Source organism: Accipiter gentilis, chromosome 7 (assembly GCF_929443795.1).
Source record: "Accipiter gentilis chromosome 7, bAccGen1.1, whole genome shotgun sequence".
Lineage (NCBI taxonomy): Eukaryota > Metazoa > Chordata > Aves > Accipitriformes > Accipitridae > Astur > Astur gentilis.
In genome coordinates this window covers 6,311,954-6,334,226 of record NC_064886.1, presented here as the reverse complement: position 1 = coordinate 6,334,226, position 22,273 = coordinate 6,311,954, and the positions used below count along the sequence as shown (strand labels likewise).

At 49.0% G+C, this 22,273-nt stretch overlaps 3 protein-coding genes across 3 annotated transcripts; 2 read left to right on the top strand and 1 right to left on the bottom strand.

Annotated features, from left to right (window-relative positions):
* Positions 1-143: 143 nt before the first annotated feature.
* Positions 144-6,239, top strand: GSC2 (goosecoid homeobox 2). The gene is made up of 4 exons (XM_049805488.1): positions 144-718; positions 1,301-4,061; positions 4,883-5,130; positions 5,681-6,239. The coding sequence occupies exons 2-4, from the start codon at positions 3,752-3,754 to the stop codon at positions 5,783-5,785; spliced, it is 663 nt and encodes a 220-aa protein (XP_049661445.1). The 5' UTR covers positions 144-718; positions 1,301-3,751; the 3' UTR covers positions 5,786-6,239.
* An 851-nt stretch (positions 6,240-7,090) lies between these two features.
* On the top strand, positions 7,091-16,516 carry ESS2 (ess-2 splicing factor homolog). Its single transcript, XM_049805914.1, has 10 exons — positions 7,091-7,290; positions 7,516-7,684; positions 8,511-8,606; positions 9,001-9,167; positions 11,122-11,239; positions 12,015-12,148; positions 12,296-12,398; positions 13,770-13,879; positions 14,805-14,920; positions 15,477-16,516. The coding sequence occupies exons 1-10, from the start codon at positions 7,141-7,143 to the stop codon at positions 15,760-15,762; spliced, it is 1,449 nt and encodes a 482-aa protein (XP_049661871.1). The 5' UTR covers positions 7,091-7,140; the 3' UTR covers positions 15,763-16,516.
* A 146-nt stretch (positions 16,517-16,662) lies between these two features.
* On the bottom strand, positions 16,663-20,334 carry TSSK2 (testis specific serine kinase 2). Its single transcript, XM_049805915.1, is given in 2 exon segments — positions 16,663-16,874; positions 16,876-20,334. Coding segments are annotated over 2 exon segments (987 nt in total). The 5' UTR covers positions 17,746-20,334; the 3' UTR covers positions 16,663-16,757.
* Between the last annotated feature and the right edge of the window lie 1,939 nt (positions 20,335-22,273).

The following is a 22,273-nucleotide window of genomic DNA, read 5'->3' as shown; positions in this document are numbered from 1 at the left end:
CCCCCCCTAGCGCTAACCCACCCCCCCGGCCCCGGCTCGGTGGGCTCCGGGGGAAGGTGCCGCCCGACGCGGGCGCTGGGCGAAGCGGAGGAAGGCTGGAGGGGGGGGGGGGGGGAGGAGAAGGAGAGAGGTGGGCTTTTAGGGGAGAGAACCGGGGTCGTTAGGACGCTTGAAGGGGGTTGGCATCAACGCCAAGTGGGTTTATTTGGGTGCTTTTTTGTCGGTTGACGCGGTTTAAGATGACTTTTAAAGGTCCCTTCCGACCCGAACCATTCCATGATTCTAGGATTTCTCTGTCTTCATTAACCGTAGTTATAACTCCTGAATAACACACCCCGCCGAGCTTCACCCAGCCGCTATCGAGAAAGCGCTCCTTGCCGGTTTTGACCTCGAAGGGTGGGGTTTTTTTCCCCGTGTCGTTTCTCACAGCGATGCTCGGGTGGGTTGGCGGCGTGGGCAGCCTGGGAGAGCGTGGCTGGGACGGGCCAACATCTGCGACGGGTGACCGGGAGGATGCCAAAATGTGGGTCCCTGGCCGAGCGCTGCGCTTTGGGGACGGAGAGGTCCCAGCCCGCAGTTTTTGGCAACGTTTGCCAGCAGCATCCACCTCTGTTCCGCTTTGGAAATCGGCCTGGAAGCCCAAATCCAGCCAGGGGTCCACGTTTGCCCTGCCTGCAGCCAATATCAACCAGTGACACCAGCCCAGGATTTACCCCAGGTAAGGCAGAGCAGTGCGGGAAGACGGTCCCGTCCCTCAGACCCGCTCCTCTGTTCCCTGAGGACCACGGCCACCCCACACGGGTGATGAGGGAGTGGGGAGAAGCGCTGCCAAACCAGAGGTCCCACGGGTGCCGGCACCCAGGTGGGGCAAGGCGGGGGTGTGTGTGTGTGTGCTCCCATGTTTTAGGGTCTCCAAAACTCCTGTTCCCATCTCCTTGTGCTGCCTGCAGAAGGGAGGGGCAGGGGAGGGAAAGGGGGATTTTTTTCTGGTTTCGCCATAGGAAGGATTTTCAAACCCTATAAATTCACTTTTGACAAGTGAACAGCTAAAGCAGATTAACCTTTTTGCTAATCCTCTATAATGGCTTTGGAATCTCTTTAACCAATAAGAAAATGATAAGAGCCTGTTTCTTTTCTTTTTATCTATATCTATATTGTCCTCCCTTGTCTGCATTTTTTTTTCTTTCTTGTTTTATTTTCCTTTCTTTTCTAATATGAAATAGCCCAGCGATCCTATCTTCTGGAGGCTCAGTAAACAGAACATCACTAATCCTTTTCCTTTATTCCTCTCTGCTAACAGGGTGCAGAGAAGTGTCTACCGATTGGGATTTGATTACCAGCAGCTATCAAAACTCTCTTTGTAAGATCTGGGTCCTAAATCCCATAATTCTTTGATAAAAGAAGTATTACCAGTCCATTTTCTGAAGTGAAAGGTACAGGAGGAATGAAAGAAAGCAATCAGCAGAGATCCTAATAGGCTAAGTGCATGTGCGGCGGGAAGCCAGGGACGGGCAGGGGAAGCCAGGGAAAGGCATCCTTTGTTAAGGATGGGGAAGGAGAATTAATCCGCTTCGGGTGTATGATTATGACAGCCAAGAGCAGAAAGAGTTGGATCCTGCACCTGCCCACAGCATGTCCCAGCTCACCTGCCCTACAGCCCCTCTGGACCGGCACGGTGTGGGGAGCAGAACTTCGCCCCACGTCCATATGTGACAGCGTTTGGTACAGGCATAAAAGCTGGGAGCAGTTTGCGGTGATCCCTGGCATTGGGGCATCCCCAGTGCCTCTCTGGAGCGCTGACACCTTGGCAGAGCAGCAGAGAACATGTCCAGATGGGGCGGCTATAAAGGCGTCTTCCTCTCAAACCTACAGCAAATATGTAAAGATTCATAGAGCATGGTTATAATTTATGTTACACCATCGGAATAGCTGACGGAGAGGCAAATAAAGGGATGGAAGAAAAAATAGTGGTTTGGTTTTAAGTGAGATTTTACAGAGATTTGAGGGTCACAGGTAGAGCGGCTATGGGGCAACTCTTCCCAGCGCTGGGAGACCAGCAGAGTGAGGAAGGGCAGGCAGAAAGCAGGGCCAAGGATAAAAGAACGGGGACTGAGAAGGGGCTCTTCTGGAGACTGGCTCTCATTTTTGCGCAATGCCGGAGGGGTTGCTGGGCTCTTCAGCATGAAGTCATGAGGTGCCACGACGACCTTTGCTGTGCAGTGGTTTCACAGCACTCACCTGAGTGTCTCCTCGGGGTACCATGAGTGGGACTGGTATCTTCTCTCCCCTGCAAAGAAACACCAAGCCAGAGAGCGTTCCCCGTGTGAGCTCCTGAAGCCTTGCTACTCACCTGGGCATAAACTGCACTGAGGGCAAGAGAACTTGGGGTTAAACTATCCTAAGCAAACTGAGCTCAACCACGCCTTCCCTGTTTTAATCCCAGCTACTCATTTCAGATGGAAGATGTCCTGTCTCCTCCTGTGGATCGCATCTGCCAGGCCTTGCTGTTTGGCTTCAGGAGGGTCGGTGCCAGGTGTCCCCTCCTGTCCTGAATCACTGCTCTGGGCTGTAGCCTAAACCCAGTCTCTCTTGCTGGGCAGAAGAAGTTGGGAATTGAACTGACAAAGCTCTGGGGAAGCCTGGCTGCCCCAGGCAGCTGTCCTGGCTGCTCTGGGCTCGTTGAACTGCCCATTAGCTGTGGCACTGAGACCACGCTCCTGCCCGAGCTGCTGCGGGGCCTCGCTGCATGCCTGCCTGCCTGCACACAGAGGCAGCAGGCAGCAATCCCTCCCCTTCCATTCCTGACACCGAGCGAGCGGGGTTAGAGCTCAGCCTTACAGGAGGTGGCTACATCCCACTAAGCTAAGCCACAGAGCTGCCGCAAGCTGCCGGTAATCTAATTTATTAAGGGCTTTGAATCCTTACAAAGAGTATGTTGGATACATGCAAAGCATCTGCATTATCACTGTGATTAGGGGAGCAGAGGTGGGGGAAAGGGGAAGGAGGGAAAATACAATTTCTCTGCTTTCAGCAGAAAATAAATCAACTTTCACATAGAGTTCTGGTGCAGCCAAAGGCTGTGCTATCATTAAAAATGATTTTTTATTAAGCTGAACTCTCTCCTCTCTCATATTGTATGATATGACAGCTCTCTTTTGATGGGAAAGCTTTCATTTGGCCAGAGAAAGGGATAATTTGCTTCTTTTAAGGAGTTAATCCTTTGGTCCATTTCCGGGCTGGGAACAGCTATCCTCCCCCTTCCTTGGATCGGAGGCTGCAGCACAATGGAGATCATAACCGCCTCAAATCTACACCCGAGATGGAGAAATCAGATTTCCTTCTCCAGTCATTTTTGTGGGATTAGCTAAATCTTAGATCCACACTAACCCTTCACAAAGCTGCCAAGATTAGTTAGAATTTATTTTATTCACAGGGGGTTTTATGGTTTTCTTTCCAAAGGGATTATATCTCTCTCTATATATATATATTTAGGGTGGCTTCAGTCATAAAGCAGCTAGGTTAGAAGGAGAAAAAGTGCGTGTGTGTATAAAATAAAAACTTGGCTGTGAGAATGACAGTCACTTGAAACGCCAAGACAAAGCAGCAATTCTGGATGGCTTCACCAGTCCGTTTTAAAAGCTACATAAGCTGTCATTTTCCTGGTGAGACCCCACTCCGGATTTAGCGCGCAAAGAGCAAACCCTGCTCAGCCCGAGCTGCCTGATCCCGCAGCCACTGCTGCCGGCAGAGGATGTCTTCGGAGCCAGCGTCAGATGCCGACACCGGCAGGAGAGGCATCAAGAAGCCGTGTTCGTTCAGCATTGAGGACATCCTCTCCAGTCCAGCAGAGAAAAGCTCCCAGGTCCTGGTCCCGCTGTGCCTCCGGAGCATCTTGGACTGTGCACCCAAGGGCTTGTGTGAGCTGGACACCATCCCAGCCAGCTCCCTGCAGGAGGAAGAGGAGGAGGAGGAGGAGGAAGAGCTGGAAGGGGCAGGCTGCAACTGCTGCTGCTGTTCTCACACAAGCGTCCGTTCCCTGCAGGACTCGCCAAGTTGGCTGGGTGAGTGTTTGGGTTTGATTCGCAGCGTAGGGCTCATGGAGGGGCTGGTGCCAGTGCCGGGTGGAGGGGAAAACCTGGGCGTTAAGTGACAATATAGCGTCTGGCCTGCCACCATGGTGGTCTCAGACCCCAGCTCCAGCACGCTGAGCTCCATTCTCAGCATGGCTCCCAAGAATATGCACTTTTACCTGCAGTGCTACCAGGGTTTTAAAAGCAGCAGGTGCTATTTATTACTGGATATTACTGGTTCAGTGTAAAACACTTGAGAGGATGATGCTTCTAGGGGTGGAAGTTCTCTGTGGAGTGTGGGGCCCCATGGTCATGCTGCCCATGCGTAGAGCTACAACAGTGGCCCTGGGGAACCTAACTTGTCCTTTAAGGAAAAGAGGTTTGGGCTAGGGACACAATATCTAGCAATATTACTGCATCTAGGGGGGGAAAAAAAAAAAAGTACCAAACCCTTAAAAGTGCAGTTCAAGAGCATCCTGAAAGTTCAGAAATCCCCTGTGTCAGGACTGAAACACAGCTCCTCTTTGGGCTGTGAGTTTCCATCCATTTTCTGGAGCTGGCCACAGTGCAATTGGTAAGTAAACAAGGAAAACACAGTCAGTGCTCCCTACCTGCCCACTTTTCCCAAAGTGATGCCCTCAGCCCTTCTCTGGCTTGCATGGTGATCACGCAGCTTGTCACTCGCACCAGCTGACCGCCTGCCTCCTTTCAAACAACACGCGTGGATGCAACTTGTGCCTGAACTGCCTTGAGCAAGATGGGTGTTTCGGCCCCCCACCTCTAACACTGCCGCTGTACCTCTCCCCTTGCAGATGCCCGGTTCCCCTGGCCCATGCGGCTTTTCCACTCGGCAGTCCGGGTCTGTAGGAGTCCCCAGGGGAACCCCAGTGAGCTGCAGACTTTCCACCAGATCCAGCGGCGGACGCGCCGGCATCGCACCATATTCACCGAGGACCAGCTGCAAGCCCTGGAGACGCTTTTCCATCAGAACCAGTACCCAGACGTCATCACCCGTGAGCACCTGGCAAACCGTATTCACTTGAAGGAGGAGAGGGTAGAGGTGAGATCCTGCCATCCAGTGAGGTGCTGTTTGTTGCAGCCCCCAAGAACACAGTCTGGGAAACTGTGCTGTCTTTTTCGGGAGCTGCAGACCCAGGGCCTCATTTTAAAAACCATTCTTGGGTGTTCGACTAAACACAGTTTAGGTTTGGCAAGCAATGGAAGAATATAAAATAGTTCTGCTGGGCTGATTTGTTCGGGTATCCAGTCCCATAAACTCATGTACTCTCTCTCCTAGAATCACTTATATAAACACACAGACATGCCCAGTTCTGCTCATCCCCTGCACCCAAGTGTATATTCCTTATTTATGTGATCTGCGTGACTTCTGGATTTGCCATGGGGGTGTCCCAGCTCCCTTGTGCCCCTTGCATGTATCTGAGAAGGATTGCAGGGGAAGGACTGATTAAATTTTGTATCAAACTTTTATATCGGGAAATGTATTACAGTATCCTAAAGCTTACACTGTACAGTCCAGGAGTGTAACTGCCTGGCCCCCTCCAAGTAACACATGAAAAGCAAAAGTTCTTCTCTTGTTTTGCACTTTCTAGGTTTGGTTTAAAAATCGGCGGGCCAAGTGGCGGCATCAGAAGAGGGCATCTGCTTCAGCGCTGATCCTTCAAGGCACCAAGAAGCCCTCTGAGGAGAGCTGTTAGTGGTCGCAGGCTGGATCTCAGCAGATGAACACCAAGAACATCCATTTCTCATAGCTGACACGTTCTGTAGGGGGGTAACCCGAGGGGGACTAACGAAGCAAAAGGGAATCTCTGTGATTCCCAGAGGAGGACAGGCAAAAGCAGACATGGCACTTTCGCATCCCAGTTTCTCTTCCAAACTTAGTTCAGGTGGCAAATAACTCGCCAGGCATGACCCTCAGATGCTTAAGCAGAAACCACTGCCAAAAGCCCGTGCAAGGGGACAGAGCTGTCCCGGTGTTAAATGTGTGTGCTTCAAGAGAAGGGGAGACTCCCCTTCTTGTCTCTGCTCTGTGCAGGTAGCATTTGTGCTTGTTTCACTCCTGTAGATTCGCAAAATACCCTGCAAATGAATGTTTCCTATTTTCAGCACCTCAATGGCATCTAGAGTTGCTTTTGGGGTTGAGCTTACTGAACAGGCGATTTGTTCCTCAACAAAGAAACGCGGATTTCTCCCTGCAGTCCGTGGGAGAGGCAATCCATCTGCTGTGGTGAGAGGGGTTGGCACAGCCAGGGCTCAGCTCACCTCCATGCCTAGCCTAGCCTGTGCCGGTTCTCCCCTCAGCGCAAGCGGTGTCCGCGTCCCCGGCAAGGCTGAAGAGAAACCACGTCCTGTAAAGCAGCGAGATAAATAAAACTGTCCCCGCCACCTCTGTACGTGCTGTGGGGGGACGGCGGTGGGGGGGCCCTGGCCGTGCCTGCCAGCGGTGCCCGCTCTCCGCTGGGCCTTCGCCTGCCCCACAGCCCCGCGGAGGCCTTCCATGGCCCTCCAGCACCCACCCGGCGGTCCCCGCTCCCCGGGGAGCCCGGGGTGTTTCTGAGGAGCCCTGAGGTGGCCCTGGGGGGGGTTGTTGTCGGGGTGGGGGTGGGGGGGGGACAGGCAGAGACCCAACGCTTGGCCTGTGGGTGCCAAAGGCCTCGCCCCGGCCCGCACCGGCAGGGACAGGCTGCGGCCCCCGCGGCTGCTGCTCCCCCCAGGCCGGGGCCCGGCTCCCCGGCCGCAGCCCTCCGCGGCCCGGCAGAGCCTCGGCCGTGAAGCCGCCGCCGCCGCTCCCCCCCCTCCCGCCGGGACCGAGGTCGCGCCGTTGTCACGGAGAGGGACCGCTGGGGGGGGGGGGTGGAGGTCCTCCCGGCCGGCAGGGGGCGCGCCGGCCGCCGAGCGCACCGCTCCGCGCGTCTCGCCCTGGGCGGGGCGGTGGGTGCGCGACGTTGCCGGTTCCTCCTGGCGCGGCGGCGTGACGTTACGGCGCGTCGCGTTCGCGACGGCGGCTGAGGAGGGTCAGGGCCCCTCACCGGCCGTCCGGGCCTCCGGCGCTATGGAGGCGGCGACGGCGGTTCCAGCGGCCTCCTCCGGCGCCTTGGTGCCCGCCGGCGGCCCGGGCACCGCCGTGGCGACGGGGAAGGAGGCGACCCCGCCGGCCCCGAGGCGCCCGAAGAAGATCCTGGATGAGGAGGCCTACATCGAGGTAGGCCGCTGGGCCCGGGAGGCCCCGCTCTCCTGGCACCGCGGGTCCGCCCGCGGCCGGGGCAGCTCTGGGGTTGCCCGTTGGGCTCCTGCGGCGACAGCTGCGACCCAGCCGAGGCTCGAAGCGCCCGTGGGCTGCCCGTCCTTGCCGTGCGGCCGGCCCCCGAGCTGAGCCGGCGCTCCCAGGTGTCCCAGCGCGGCCTCGCAGTTGTCTCTCTGTTTGTAGAGTTTAGAGAAGATCATTCAGCGAGACTTCTTTCCTGATGTGGAGAAGTTGCGGGCGCAGAAGGAGTATCTGGAGGCTGAAGAAAACGGTGACTTGGAGAAAATGAGGCAAATAGCTATCAAATTTGGCTCCTCCTTGGGCAAATCATCGAGGGACACGCCTGCGCCCTGTAAGAACTGGCTCACTGGGGCACAAGGGTTTTATATCTAGTATTGCGGCTCTGGTTTATCTAACTTACCTTAAAGATTCAAGACTGACATTGCAAGGGAATTAGTATACCAGATTGGGCAGTAGCCCGTATCTGATGGCTGATGCTGAATTGCTCTTTGATGATGTTTCATAATCCCTTCTTGAGGGAAGGGTTTTGGAAAAAACAACTAGTGAATAACCATTCCTTCCGGGTGTCGAAAGCTTGTGATTATCAGAGGTTCACACAGCAGGTACCAGTGTCCTGTTGTATGTTGTTTTCAAGTTCGGGTGCGTCTTATACTAAAGCCCAGTCCCCAGCTGAGTGGCTGAGCTCCTGCGATAGGGTTTAGGTGATTAACTTTCTTGTGGCAAAGGGCATGTGTCACCAAGTGGTTTCCCTTCCCCCCCTACTGCAGGTGCTGGCCCTGGCCTAGGTTAAGATTGTTATGCTGCTGCTTGCTTCTGTTGGCAAAAGCTGTAGATAGGGCGGCAAATATACTGGGCTGTAGCTCTCCGGTGAATTTTTCCCAGCAGGAGAAAAATAATGTCTTAGATGAGAGCAAAATCTTGTTCTGTGGTTGGGACAGAATTGAATAGAATATTTCGGAGTCTTTTCACAACTGTTTAATTACATTATTGTTCTCTTGATGTCTTCCATGACTTGTTTGGCACATGACCCTTGCTGTGGTGGAAGATATCACAGCAAGTGTACTGTTCTGTGCTCTAGCAACCATGTGAACCTTTCTTTTTTTTTTTTTTTTTTTTTTTTTTTTTTTTTTTTTTTTTTTTTTTTTTTTATGTCACAGATGTTACTCCAGCTACCTTTGAAACCCCAGAAGTGCATCCAGGTGGCCTTCCACTGGGGAATAAAGCCAAAGCTGGCGTGAAAGCTGCAGAGGAAGGTAGGAGAATAATGTTTCTCTAGCTGAATTCTTCAGCAGCAGGAAAATACTTTTGTGACCTCTGTCTCCTGTAAGGGCTTTGGGTGTTTAACAGATATTTAAACAGTTTTCTTTAACCTTCTAGTAGGTGAAAATTATGTGCATTTTTCCTTTAACACAAATAGCTATAAATGCCATAAAAGGTTTTATGTGGAAGTTGGTTTTATGTCTTCCAAAAAACAATTTATTATTGTACCACCCTGCGTGTATATATTTTTTTTCACCAAGCTTCATGTTAATTATTAGTGGGTCTGTAGAAGGCTCGCTGTCAGAAGGGATTAAGAGTTTTATGTATAGTACTCTCATAGAAAGGGAGGTATTAACCTTTCTGAGGCTTCTTCCCTCCTCTTGTTAGGAGAAGCAGAAAAAGATGATAAAGATGCACTTCCCAGTCTGGACAGCTTCTTAGCAAAACACACAAGTGAAGATAACGCTTCGTTTGAGCAGATCATGGAGGTGGCCAAAGAGAAGGAGAAAGTCAAGCATGCTTGGCTGTACAGTGCAGAAGAGGAGTATGCCCAGGTAGGGAAGCGGCTCAGCTGTATCTCTGCTCTTCCAAAGTGACACAACAGGGAAATACCATTTTACTGTGTTTCTTTCTTGTTTGTTTGATTAAATAGAATATTATCTTACCTTCTGTTTTTGAATCCTGCTATAAATACGGATGAGAATTCGTTGGCTCTGAGCATGGGGCTATTGCATTAGACCGTTGAATTACTCATATTACTGAATAAGAATAGAACGGTCTTGATTTTGAATAGTAAGTGCATGGGGTGATCACAGCTAAACCTGAGCTAAGCCTGAGTTTCCTGGGCCCTGTGACAGCTCGTTGCTTCCTTTTGCATTCCTGTTTTTCCCCTGTCTGTAACGCAAGAACTGTGTTGACGTAGTTGCTGAGGATCTGTCTCTTCCTAAACCTTTGAGACTCTGAAGCATTGTACTAATTGCAAGTATTGCTGTTCTTGGCAGTCTCTTCCATAAGCAGCAATACCAGGGAGAGCAGCTGAGAACAGGTCCTGCTGTTTGTCCGTCCGCCCTTTATTATTTGCAGTTAGATTGTCTTCCTTATTTCAGTCTTCTGTTTCTATTATCAGTAATAATCCCTTCAACTGCTGAAATAAAGTACTGTACCCAGTGTGGCTGGCTGTGCCGCCTTCTGCAGCTAGCTTTGTGGGAGGTTAGGGAGCTGTTCTGGGGCTGCCATGTCAATCTTTCTCCATCAGCAGCGAGCAGCTGGCACTGTTGCCAGATGTGTCAGTGATGGATGTGAGCTGCAGTGCCTTTTAATGAAGTTTGGCACTGATGCATGAGTGTTTACTGCTGTTGTTGTGAGTGTTGTGTTTTTATCCCAGCTAATGTAAACCCTCAGAGTCTGTTACAATAAAAATGCCCTCTGTGGCTCCTTATGCTGCTTCTTTGCTCGAATGCTTTCATCCAGAAGTAAAAGGCAGGCAACAGGAGAACATTCCCAAAGCACAGGGGTTGTTTCAGGTCAAGGTGAAGTTGCTGGAGCTGGTCTTGTGCTGATGTTGTGTGTCTTCCTGTCAGCCAGCACTCTGTTCAGACCTTGCGTTTCCTTGCACAGAAAGTCTGTTTGTGTAGCAGACAACTTCGCTATGCCTCATTTAATGTATTCAGTGGCAATACTGCTATTTAAATGTATGTGGATGATGCCTGTTAAAGACAACATCAGTTGATGTCTTAATGTATAGCTTCTGGCAGTAGTTGTCTAGTTTAATTAGTGTGAGAATTTAAAAATGGAGTAAATTCTTGGTGGCTGACTGCATTCTATTAGATTCTTTTTGGTATTGGTGATACTAGTATGCTGCTAACAGCACACAAGTAATCATGTGAATATGTCAAATACTTCCATACCTGTACTGCCTATGGACATGTTTGGAAGCTCTCTGCTAAGTGTTGAAGAAGTGTCTGTTCTTTTGTTACTGCTTGCCTCAGCTAATACAGTTTGCATGAGACTAGGATGGTACAAGTCTCCCAAGGTTACATGCCAAAGCCTTGTAGGCTGCCTTTATATTGGGTATTTGTATTAGATATGTGTCATATGTTTCTCTTCTCTTATTTAACAATGAATGCTTTGTTTGGATTTTGATTAGTTGATAGAGAAAAAACAGAAAAAATTTGAACCGTCACAAGTGTTGTCACAAGATGTAATAAACAGTCATAAAGATAATCTTTCTGAGAAGTTACTTCTTTAGTTCTCACTTGATTTTATACCAGAACTGCATATGGAGTTGTTTGCAAGCTCACCTGGGAACAGGATGGTTTATGAAATGCCATTTGCCAGACAGAGGGTGCTTGTGCCATGCCAGATGCAAAGTGTGCTAGGGCAGGTAGCTGAACTCATGATTGAGCTCTCCAAGTTGTGTATGCCTGATTAAAAGACTGCAGGAGTGCTTCAGACCTGATTTTTTTTTTTTTTTCCTTTTTTTATTTTTTGTTGCCATTGCCCTTTCAGCGACGAAATGAGAATCTGGCACTTCCTTCAGCAGAGCAGCAAGCCCTGGAGAATGTGAAAGCTGGACTGGAGACCTGGGAATACACGGCTCGAAACACCCTCATGTATTATCCGACAGGTGAGACACGCAGGTTTCTCAGGAGAGGGATTGGTTCTAGGTGGGTTGACTCTAAACAGTGCTTACAGCACTTCTGTAGATGACTGAGCAGCTCTTACTGGTAATACTGCACTTTTTCTTCTGTGAAGCTCAAGATAGGCAAAGTTGTTTAAAAAAAGTCTTATTTTCCTTTTTTTATTTTTTCCTTTCCTTTTCTTTCTTTGGATCTTGCTCCTTTGCTTCTGATTGCAAAGTTTGATCATTTTCTATTTGTCGTTGAGAACCTCATTATCTGTATTATAGAAGCACTTGTTTTCAGGAGCCGAAGGTCTTTCCAGTTTGGTCTATCTTATTTGTGAGCACTTTCTTGTCATCTTTGTTCATTCATTGCTTCTGCTCAAAGAGTGCTCCTTGGGCTTGTTGGTCCCTTGGTTGCTACAGAAAACGACATCATTTTGTAGACACAGCTATAAATGACACAGCCAGCTTCTTTTTTTTGCTATAAAGGTACAACTGGCAATTTCTGCAAACCAGTAAAGTAGAGAAAAGAAAGTTGTTGATGGTTTTCTTAAAAAAAATTAAAAAATCTGTAATTTATAGACTTCAGGTGTTACAAAGCATATACCTAGTGCAAATTTTGTTTTAAATTGCTAGAGATACATGATACACACTGCAATTGCTGATGGATTCTGTGTTGTGTAGGAACGTGTGGCAAGTGCCACGTTGGTTGGGAGCTTTACAGCACGCTGCCTAGTGTTACCTGAGCCCTTTCTTGAAACATGTTTTGCTTTTCAAGGTGTACCTGATGAGGATGATGTATTTAAGAAGCCCAGGGAAGTTGTCCATCGAAATACCCGTTTCGTGAAGGACCCTTTTAGCCAAGCCGTGAGCAAATCACAGCTTCAACAAGCTGCAGCCCTCAATGCTCAGGTTGGATAATTTTACTACTTCTGACTAAAATTTTGTTAGACCCTGCCCTCTGGTGGTTTTCATTAACGAGGAGAATTGTGTGTGTGCTAGATACAGCTGACTCACACCTTTTTCCACATGAATGGCATTGTCTTTTTTTTACTTCAGTACAAACAGGGCAAAGTGGGACCAGATGGGAAAGAACTGATACCCCAAGAGTCTCCAAAAGTGAATGGATATGGATTTGTGGCTACCCCATCTCCTGCCCCTGGTAAGAGGGTTTTCTTATTTTTTCTGTTGTGAGAGGACTGCTACTGCACTTATTTTGGTGCTCTGTTTGTTCAACCCTGAGGTATCACTGTTGGTTTAGACAAGGAGGTAAGCCTTCTATCTGTGTATGTCTCATGAGCTGGTGACTTGCTTGTGTACTGTGTATGCCTGCTCAATGCAGTGCTTAAATCCTAGTCAAATACATTGGCAAGAGGAGTCATGCAGTGTCCGAGAGGCTCTGAGCAAGCTGCTGTGCCATTGCTTAGGAATCATCAAGAGGGTGGTGAGCCTTCCTAGGCAACTGGTGTGCTGTGGCTGCTTGTTTTATCCTTGGGTGATGCTTCTCTAGAGCTTAAAGATAATAATTCAAACATTTCACAAACATTAACCTTCCAACGAGTTCAGGTGCTCCTTTTGCAAAACAAGGAGCATTCGTGTCAGTGTGTCCAGTAGTTTGCTGAGTGATGGTTCAGCCTGGCTCATAGGGATGTGGTATATCTCGCTTCCTTCACAGTAACCTACTGTTTTCCTCCAGGTCTGCTGCTTTCTAGGTTCTTCCTTTGAATATGCTTGCGTATTATAGATTCCTTTTGTTCAGGTGTATTAGCGACAGGATACTTTCGGTTTGAACAAACTGATTATTTTTGTTGCAGTTGAAATGTGGTATCTGAATTTTTAGCTGTTCTTCACCAGCCATTATGTTTCCCTGTCTTTTGTTATTGTGCTAAAAGGTGAACGTACTGAGGCTTTTCCTGTGGAAAGCCTGTAGGTGGCATTTGGATTGCACCTCGTTTCTCCGTTGTAAAGTGCCTTTTCCAAACCCTGGACAGCAAGATTTTCTAGCCAGTGACTTAACTGGGCTCTTCAAATCTATTCTGCAGTTGTAGCTGTTAGACAAGGTGCAGTCACTGTTTGGTACAGGCTAGCCTCAAGACGAATTGAGGTTACGTTAGGCCATTACATGTATCTTAACTCCTCTGCCCGTTTCCCTGCTTTTAAATAGTTCCCTGTATTGAAGGACTTTTCATACAACAGCAGAGGGGAAGACTAGTACCACAGAGAAAAAAATGAAAGTGTCACTAAGCAAAAACTGACCAAATGGAAAAAATATGTATATGGAAAGGATAGTGCTTGGGTGTTGTAACCTAGAGGGTGACACAGCCACAGGCAATCCTGTGAGTTTAAGGTCATGCCCTTTTAATGGGAACCACATGTTACTATTCAACATTTGCTGTGACTTCCTCTGCAGTGGAGGGGCTCCTTTGTGTGTTGATGAATTTGCTGCATTTCATAATTTGCTTCTCTGGATTTTTTGCGGTGAATGAATAGTCAAACGTTTTGCATGAGCATGACTTTTTAAATTTGTTTTTAGGTGTGAATGAGTCTCCTTTTATGACATGGGGTGAAATCGAAAGCACCCCTTTGCGTCTAGAAGGGTCAGAAACGCCATATGTGGACAGAACACCTGGACCAGCCTTCAAGGTATTTCATGTCAGGAGTCAGCACGTCATTCTTTTGCGGGGGGAGGACTAAGAAGGGAAAGGCAAGTGAGTAACTAATAGATTAACATTGTTGTGGGAGTGTGACGCATCTCTGGGCTGTTTTCCCAGTCCTTGAGACTAATAATCTAGGTTCTGATTGGAGGGTGGAGGTGGACATAGCTCCACATGAAAGCTATTTGGTGGAGATACCTGAGGTGGAACACACACTGTTGGCAGGAGAGTGAGACTCGATATTTGATTATGGGCCCAGACAGAGAGGCTTTCAGAGGAAGCTCAAGAGGCACCTGATTTCTCTGATTTTAATGTATGAATGGGTAGAAATTGTAGGATTTCCCTCTGTCTTGATCTTCTGGCTGTCACAGCCTGAGGCAGGTATATCACTTGAGAGCAGGAAAGGCGTGCTGGCTTTGCTAATGGCACCTGACCCTGCATGCCACCTGTCTCCTGCTGGTGTCATTGAATGTGAGCTGTCTGAGACTCTTAGTTTAAGAAAGGTGTAATTTGCTGTATGTGCATCTGTTCTGTTGGACTCCGAAGCCCTTGACTGATTCTCCTGCTGTTTAGCAATGTCTGTGTTTGCCTGAGAGCTGGCTGGCTACAGGCCAGGCTAGGCAAGACACAGGTGACGTTGTTTGTCTAGGAGAGACAGCAGGAGGAAATGCCAGAGGTAATGGCTGCTTCCTTGACTGAACTGGTTTTACCATTTTTGTTTCTTGCTAAGGCAGGTTGAAGGTCTCTCTCTGTTCTCCCTGGCTTTTATATAGCAGCAGAGAGGTGTGGGCTGACCCTACTTCTCCCTGGTTTAGATCCCTGTAGGCTGGAATCCAACTGTAAAGGTGCTTTGACTCATTTATGCAGCACTCGTATCAGCGCATTGGTGAGTGAACCGTGTGATGCATTTATAGATCCTGGAGCCTGGGCGCCGTGAGAGGTTAGGACTCAAGATGGCCAATGAAGTGGCAGCTAAAAACCGAGCAAAGAAGCAGGAGGCACTTCGAAAAGTGACGGAAAACTTGGCCAGGTGAGGCTTCTGTTCTGACAGCAGAACTGGGGATGGGTATTTTCTGATGAGACTTGCATCAACATATGTAGAAAGGGAGGAATTATATGAGTACTGGAAGCAGGAAGAGGTACAGTCAAACTAAATGTTTTTAGAAATTAAAAAAATTAATTCCTGAGGAAAGGTGGCTGGTGGCAGTCCCTGATACTCCCTATTATCAACATTACTGTTCTGCCCTTCAGTGACCCTGCCATGCATCTGGATTGGTGTCTTGCCTCATTGCAAAGAGAAGACATGATAAGGCTTGCTTGGCTGGGTCATGGGAAGGATGGAACGGCCTCAAAGGAAAAGACAGGCAGTGCCACTCAGGTTTGGGAGGGATGTAGGAGGTTTCTCTGTACTTCTCTCTCTAGAGAGACAGGCTGCATTTACCTGCAGGCAGAATTCTGCAGTCTGTGGGTCTGTTCTGTGGGGGGACTGGACACCGAGCTTGCCTGTGGAAGCATTGATGTTCTTCCTGATAAATGGCAGATTTTTACTGTAAAATCTTTTAAAACTGTTTTTTATTCTATTCCAGCCTCACTCCAAAAGGACTAAGCCCAGCAATGTCACCAGCTTTGCAAAGACTAGTAAACAGGACTGCAAGTAAATATACCGACAAAGCCCTGCGGGCCAGCTATACTCCTTCCCCAGCCCACACAGGAACTCCTGGTTACAAGACCCCAGCAAGTGGGCCTCATACACCCACAAGCACCCCACAATCTGGGACAGTATCTCAGACCCCAGTATCTCAGGATACTACATCAATCACAGACAATTTACTGCAGCTTCCTAAAAGAAGGAAGGCATCTGATTTCTTCTGAGTATTCTGGTCACCAGCAAGGTGATAGTGAGCTGGCTGTGCTCAGCTGTCTGCCAACTGGATGTTGTGAGCCATTGGTAGTAAGGGGTGTCTAGATACAGCTGCCAGAATGGAAGCCAGCAGGTTACAAGATCTGGGACCAGTGCTACTTTAAGACTACATAGCTATAATAGACTGTGATGTGCTTTTTGGAAGCAGAGTATCTCCTGTTGTGGTATAACTTCACTTTGAACTGCATGGGTGGGATGCACAGGGCTGTTGTAGCAAAAGGATACTTCCTGCAATGGCAGAGAAGATTCTGGACTCTTGGAAAATGGTGATAATTTTCTAAAGATATATTTCTCTTTTTAAGATGGCCATGCATTTAAATATGTTTCTGTACAGATACGTCTATTGATAAAATGTGCTAGGCCTTCCTAAAAGATTGAACTGGACTTTCTTCCAGCTTGTCAAACTTTGATTTTGTACTTTGCAGAAGAGGGGACACAACCATGTATGTATTCAGACATGACCCAGAATTTTAGAGTGCTTCTCTTTAATTTAAGTGGAGTTTAAACTGATGGAACGTACAGTGGGCCTGTCAGAGTTGGTGCGTTATGAAAACAGCATGCATACAGTTTCAGACATCAGTTCACGCTTCCTAATAACCTGCCCTCTTACTTACTGAATCCAAAATGTGGTTGATGCACGTGTGAATTCTGTAGCCGATGTAGTCAGGAACTTGAGAAATGTGAGCGTAAAAGCTGTTAAGTGTCAGCAGCACTGAAAGAAACTTTCCAATGTGTTTTGACAGTAATTTCTCATACCCGCAAACCATATCAGAGACGGGTCTTTTGAGAATAATAGTGTTAAGCTGTTCATTCACCTCGGCAGATGTAGTGTGTCTTCTGTTGCTATGCTTTGTAAAGCAAAAGATGAGGACTATTGCCGAAAGGGTCCAGAGAAGCTGAAGTTGAGAACCAGCAGTTCACAAGTTAGACCAACTTTGTGATATTGTTAAGACCAGCCATCCTTAAGAGGATCTCGTTTGCTTCTCCTCTCCTTGCCCTTCTGCAGAATGGGATTTGGCTTGCTGCTTGTGCTCAGGCTTTCCTTCACGCAGGTTTTGGGAACACTCACCCTCTTCTGCAGCTGGCGAAGGGGAATGGATTGTGGATTTTGGAGTCTGCAACCATGCGTGTTTCAAAACTTCATCTATGTGCAACCTCTGAGACACACTAGGCTGGAGCAAATGGTAAATGAGGTCCTTGCACTCTGCAGTCAGGTGTTTTGAGTTGGGGAAGGGAATCCTGTGTTGTTTCTGAACGCAGATCATTTTCCTGACATTGGAATCATCAAATGGCATTAAAGCGTAGACCATTGTATACAGGATGACACCCAGGCTCCATATATCAGAAATCCTGGGGTCACAAGGAATGCCCTGTAGCACTTCAGGGGCTGCGTACGCAGCAGACCCGCAGAAGGTTTTGCTGAGAATAGTTCTTCCGTTTTCATCCCGAGACAAGGGTTTGGAAAAGCCAAAGTCTGACAGCTTAATGTTGAGGTCTTCATCAAGAAGGATGTTCTCGCATTTCAGGTCCCTGTGAGCGAAGTCCGAGTCGTGGCAATACTTGATGGCAGAAGCCAACTGCTGAAACTTGATGCGAGCAACGTCCTCTTCCATAGCTCCTGTGATCTTGATGTAGTCCAGGAGGTCTCCCTTTGCCCCCAGCTCCATCACAATGTACACTTTCCCAGCTGATGTCTCAAAAATCTCATAGGTTTTGATGATTGAGGGGTGGCGCAAATGTCTCAAAGCCTCTATTTCCCTGGGGAGAAATCTTTCCAGGAAGTCCCGAGGAGTTTTCCTTTTGTCGATTATCTTGATGGCCACGTTGCATTTCAGCCAGCTGCAGTAGGCAGATTTTACTTTGCCGTAAGAGCCTTCTCCTAGCGTGTTGCTCAGGCTATAGCCTTTCTTTCCAAGCACCACAGCATCATCCATGGTGGGAGAGCTAGGGGGAGCTGCATGAGTTGGTGCTGGTGTGCATCATGTGTGGTGGCAGGTGGTGGGCCCACACACCATAGTGGCTGCCGGGGGCACTGGTGCGGTGGGCGGGCGGGCGCCCCCGTGCTGGCCGCTGTGTGATGTCACAGGCAGCCGCCCCTGCGCGGGACACTTGGAAGGACCTTCCAGTCCATTTATAAAGCTACTGGATAACATCGTGCGGGGCAAAACTGTACTTCAGGTTGCTGAGAGACAGTGGTTGTGCTCTGCCTTCTTCATAAAAGGATCTTTATATTTAGTTTCGCTAACAGGATGGAAGTAGCTTAAATGTTTTTCTTTCCTAAAATGTACCTCGTACCTAAGTCTTTTTACATTTATTCACGTTAGGTGAAATTTCGTCTGTTGTCTCTTTATATGTCTCAGATGATCTTTCAAGCCCCACATGGGCTTGCTGGGCTTGCTCCTTGTCGGCCAGCTTTCCTCAAAAGGGATGGGATGCTGCTTTTCTCTTCTTCACTGGGGCTGTGTTCAAGAACTGGTTTGGGTTTTGGTTTTTTTTTCCCTCGTGGGCTTGTTATGGGAAGGAGGTGGCTTCTCGTAAGTTCATTTCCTCATTGTTCATCCAGCCCCTCCATTTTGTAGCTCTGATAATTGGCTGCTTTTGTGGGCTTTGCAGCTGGCTTTTTCTTAAACCCTTACTTGGTGGGGGAGTTCTGACTTCCAGCTTCTGGTGTTCTTGAGAAAGGCTCATACCAACACCTTCCTCAGAAGGGCTCTGAGGATTACTGTTTTGCATGTTGATTGCTTCACTGTAATCGGTCTCTGGGGCTTTTTGCTTTGCATCGATTTTGGCTTTTTCAAATTTGTTTTTACAGCTGCTATGTGTGTGACTCCAAAGACTTGAGGATGTTGATGATCACAACTCAGGGGCTAGGGACTGTCCTGGTTCATCCACCAGCATGGATGACAATATTATTCTGAAGAACAGAAGCGGTACTTCTGACAGCCACACTGGGGCTTTTGTTTGGTTTTTTCCCTCACATTCTTTGAAACTTTCAGCTAATTTTTATAATTAGCCAAAAAAAGGAAGAGCACTTTTAACCATACATGGCCTGCACTCAGGGCTGTGTGTGCTCCAGTGTGAGCTGACCTTTGAGTGTGGGATGAGCACGTGTATGGTGTGATCCAGCCTGGAGAAGCACCGAGCACCTTTCAGCGGGAAGCAGGCGTAGCCAGATGTGTACACTTTTGCACCACGCCTGAGTACGAGACAGCTTGTGTAACACTTGGCAGTCTTGACATTTGCTATAATCAGGTGATGTTTTACTGAGGGAACATCTATGGAAAATCTTATGCAGCTCTTTGAACAGTGCCTGCAGCCTTCTGTAAGGTCCAGGGTGTTTGATGCTCTGTTTGGCTTGGTGGAGAGCTTCCTCTGGTGCGGTTTCCACTGCCACTTCCAAAATTACTGTCTCTGTCTGAAAAACCCTTCCAAGGGACTCGATTTTTATAGTGCACCTTGTAAAAATCAGTTGATCAACATGGCATTGCTAGGAATCGTGACTGCAAGAAATAGGGATTTGGGGGTTTTTTTGGTTCAGAAATAATTGAAGGCTCAGTTTTTTCTTCGAGCAAAAAAATTATTCTCAGGTACTCATGAATGAATGTAAAGGGAATCCATTTACTAATGTTTCCATGTTTCAGACATGTTCTTTAAGGACTGAACTGACTAAATAACAATGAAGTTCTTAGGTAATTTTAAAAACTAATTATTTATTTCTTAATGATCACACGATCTGCTTATAGCCATGAAATGTAGGACCTCTCTGTTAGGGTACGCAGGCAGATGGTCAGGCCCTGGCTCGTAGTTTGGGTCACTGAACGGACCAGGAGGGAGGAGCAGATGTGATGTGAGAGATGGCTGGATGCAGCAGGTAACAGGTACTGGTACAGGTAGTGCTGGAGCGTGACAGAGAGCACCCGGGGAAATGGCTGAGCTTCTCAGATGATTGAGGAGGAGCACGGGGACCACCTGGGGCATGGAGCCTGGTGAGGTGGAGGCGACCTGTGAGAGGTGTCAGAAACACCAAATTTGGCTACAGATGTAGCAAGACTGGTCCCAACGGGAAAATTAGAGGAGGGTTATTTTCAGGAGGAGGCAAGGGTGAGAAGAACAAGCATGGGAACATGGAGAGAAGTTGGGATATGGACTGGATGCACGGAAGCAGGCTGTGATCAGTGTGCGTATCTCGAGCATGGTGCCTGGTCTCCTCCATCTTCTTGTTGGATGATTCCTACCCATTTGCTTGGTGTGGGAGCTCTCTTCTGGGCATGGGATGCGTGTAAAGGCTGGGCAGTGTTCAAGGGACCGTGGATGGGGTCTACACGTGGGTCAGAAGCGGGATGGGTTGTGTGTCTTCCATGGCATTTCAAACTGGTTGTGCTCATACCAAGATGTAGCTGAATAACAGAGAGGGGAATACGATATCTGAGAATGATTAGTTCCGTGTTGTGCAATTCATGCTTAAAAGCAGATTGCATTAAATGTCCTGTGGGATGGTGTTGGTTTTGTTTGCCCTCAAGTGAAGTAACCTAGACAGCCCTACTAAAATCACAGTCTCAATTCTGCCAGACTGAAGGGCCTTCACATGTTTGCTGGAAATGTAATTTATTTTCAATGAAATGCTATAAAACTGGATCTCTTGAAGGGGATGTAGTGCTCTTCAGATGGGCTATTCTTGTAATGCCTGCTGTAAAGTCTGGTCTCTGCTTCCTGCTGCAGTTCAGCCCCTGCTATCTGTAATTACAGAATCAGTAAACTCTTTTGTTGCCAGATATTTTTGCTGCTGTAGCACTAGCAGGTAGTGTGCCTTACAGGGCCAAATCCAGTGTGAAAAACCATCTTGGTTCTTGATGACTTGTGGGTTCCTCCCCCCCCCCATTTTTCAGAGAGTTATCTTCCTTTTGCCGTTCCTGTATATCTGCATTTTCCTATGTGCAAGGCCCAAACACACTTTCTCCTTCAGCCAAAATAGCACCTGGAGGTCTCCTAACACTGCAGGGGTGGTTGGTGGTGAGCAGCAGCAGCGGCAGGGCTGGCTGCGGTGGGTTACCAGCTGGTGGCAAGAAATTGTGGGAGCCCCGATGGACCTGGGGCTGTGTGGTGTGACGGGGGGCTGTAACATCAGCACGTGCGGAGTCTGTGGGTGCTTGCATGAGCAATCTGGGGCTTGGTTCCTTGCTCCATGCAGGAAAGAAGCTGAGGGACCACGAGGGATTCTTGTTCTTAGAAGGGGATGGGAAAGAGGGGGGATTGTGGTCGATTTGGAGAACAGCAGAATGTAATTCTTCGAGAGAAAGTTGCAAGAACCGTTGGTGAAGAGCCAGTGAGGACGAGGGGTGAGTTGCCAGACGGAGAAGGCAGGCTCAGATGCCTTAAAGAAGCAAAACACTGATCACACCAGAGGTGACTTGCTCTTTTCTTTGTGGGGCACAGGGAAGAAAATGCCGAGCAGCAGACAAGCAGCCACGCAGGGTTTGGTGAGTTGAAGTGAGAAGAGAGTCACAATCACCCCACGCCACGCTTTGAGCAAACAGCCAGCCCAGAGCGGGCAGGAGGCTGCACTCCAGCTTAGTTTTGGTGATCCCCTGTGGCCTACGTGATCTGTCTTGTGGCAGGGAGCTGGGTCTGCAACGGGAATTCCCAAAGGCACTGAGCCCCAGGCTGGTTCCCTGTGTGCTTCACCTTCAGGGCTAGGAGCGTTTCCCTAGGGCGCAGGCAGCCACCCCTGCCATGGTGCAGGGGCCGCAGCTTTGTACCCCCCCCCGACGGCAGGTTCCAGGCTGTGCGCTGCTTTCTACTTCTCTGATTGCTTAGCTCAGAAGTGAAGCTGTGGTTAGAGATACTTTGTTGTTTTGGAGGACGGGGCTATTTCTCTACAAAAATTAAGGAAATGGATCTGCTCACTCAGGGGAGCGGGAGACAGAGCAATTCCTGCTTCCTCATCTTTGCATTTGTTGCCTCAATCCCAGCTTGCTGCTGCTGGCCCCACAGCAGCCGGCTGCAAACCCCAGCCGGGGCAAAAGCCAGGTCGGGCTGCCCTCCCTGTGAGCCCCTTCCCTCTGCTTCTCACGGACACGGCACCTTTTCTCCGCTGCTTTTTGGGCATTGGTGATCTGCACTTGCTGGTTAGAGAAATGCTCGTTCCCAGTAGCAAACTGGGAGTGCCTGGGACGTGTCAGCTCCCACACACCCTGGGCAGAGGTGTTGGCGTGGTTTTGCTAGCATGTGTTGTCCTCACCCCTCCTGCCCAGGGCATCAGGCAGCCCCCGGCTTCTCCCAGTGCAGCCCCCGGCTTCTCCCAGTGCAGCCCCCGGCTTCTCCCAGTGCAGCCCCCGATGCCTGGGACTGGTGCAGCCGTACAGGGCAGCTCTGCCTCGCACCTGCCTGCGGCTCGGCCAAGGCGTTGGCAATCCCATAACGTCGGCCTCTGCCAGCGTCACAGCGCTGGGCACAGCACAGCCT

Bases quoted from the DNA above. Each gene is read 5' to 3' on its own strand.
- GSC2 (XM_049805488.1), top strand. From the start codon at position 3,752: ATGTCTTCGGAGCCAGCGTCAGATGCCGACACCGGCAGGAGAGGCATC. The intron at 4,062-4,882 runs GTGAGTGTTTGG...CTCCCCTTGCAG, and splicing joins GGACTCGCCAAGTTGGCTGG to ATGCCCGGTTCCCCTGGCCC. The intron at 5,131-5,680 runs GTGAGATCCTGC...TGCACTTTCTAG, and splicing joins TGAAGGAGGAGAGGGTAGAG to GTTTGGTTTAAAAATCGGCG.
- ESS2 (XM_049805914.1), top strand. From the start codon at position 7,141: ATGGAGGCGGCGACGGCGGTTCCAGCGGCCTCCTCCGGCGCCTTGGTG. The intron at 8,607-9,000 runs GTAGGAGAATAA...TCCTCTTGTTAG, and splicing joins CGTGAAAGCTGCAGAGGAAG to GAGAAGCAGAAAAAGATGAT. The intron at 14,921-15,476 runs GTGAGGCTTCTG...ATTCTATTCCAG, and splicing joins GTGACGGAAAACTTGGCCAG to CCTCACTCCAAAAGGACTAA.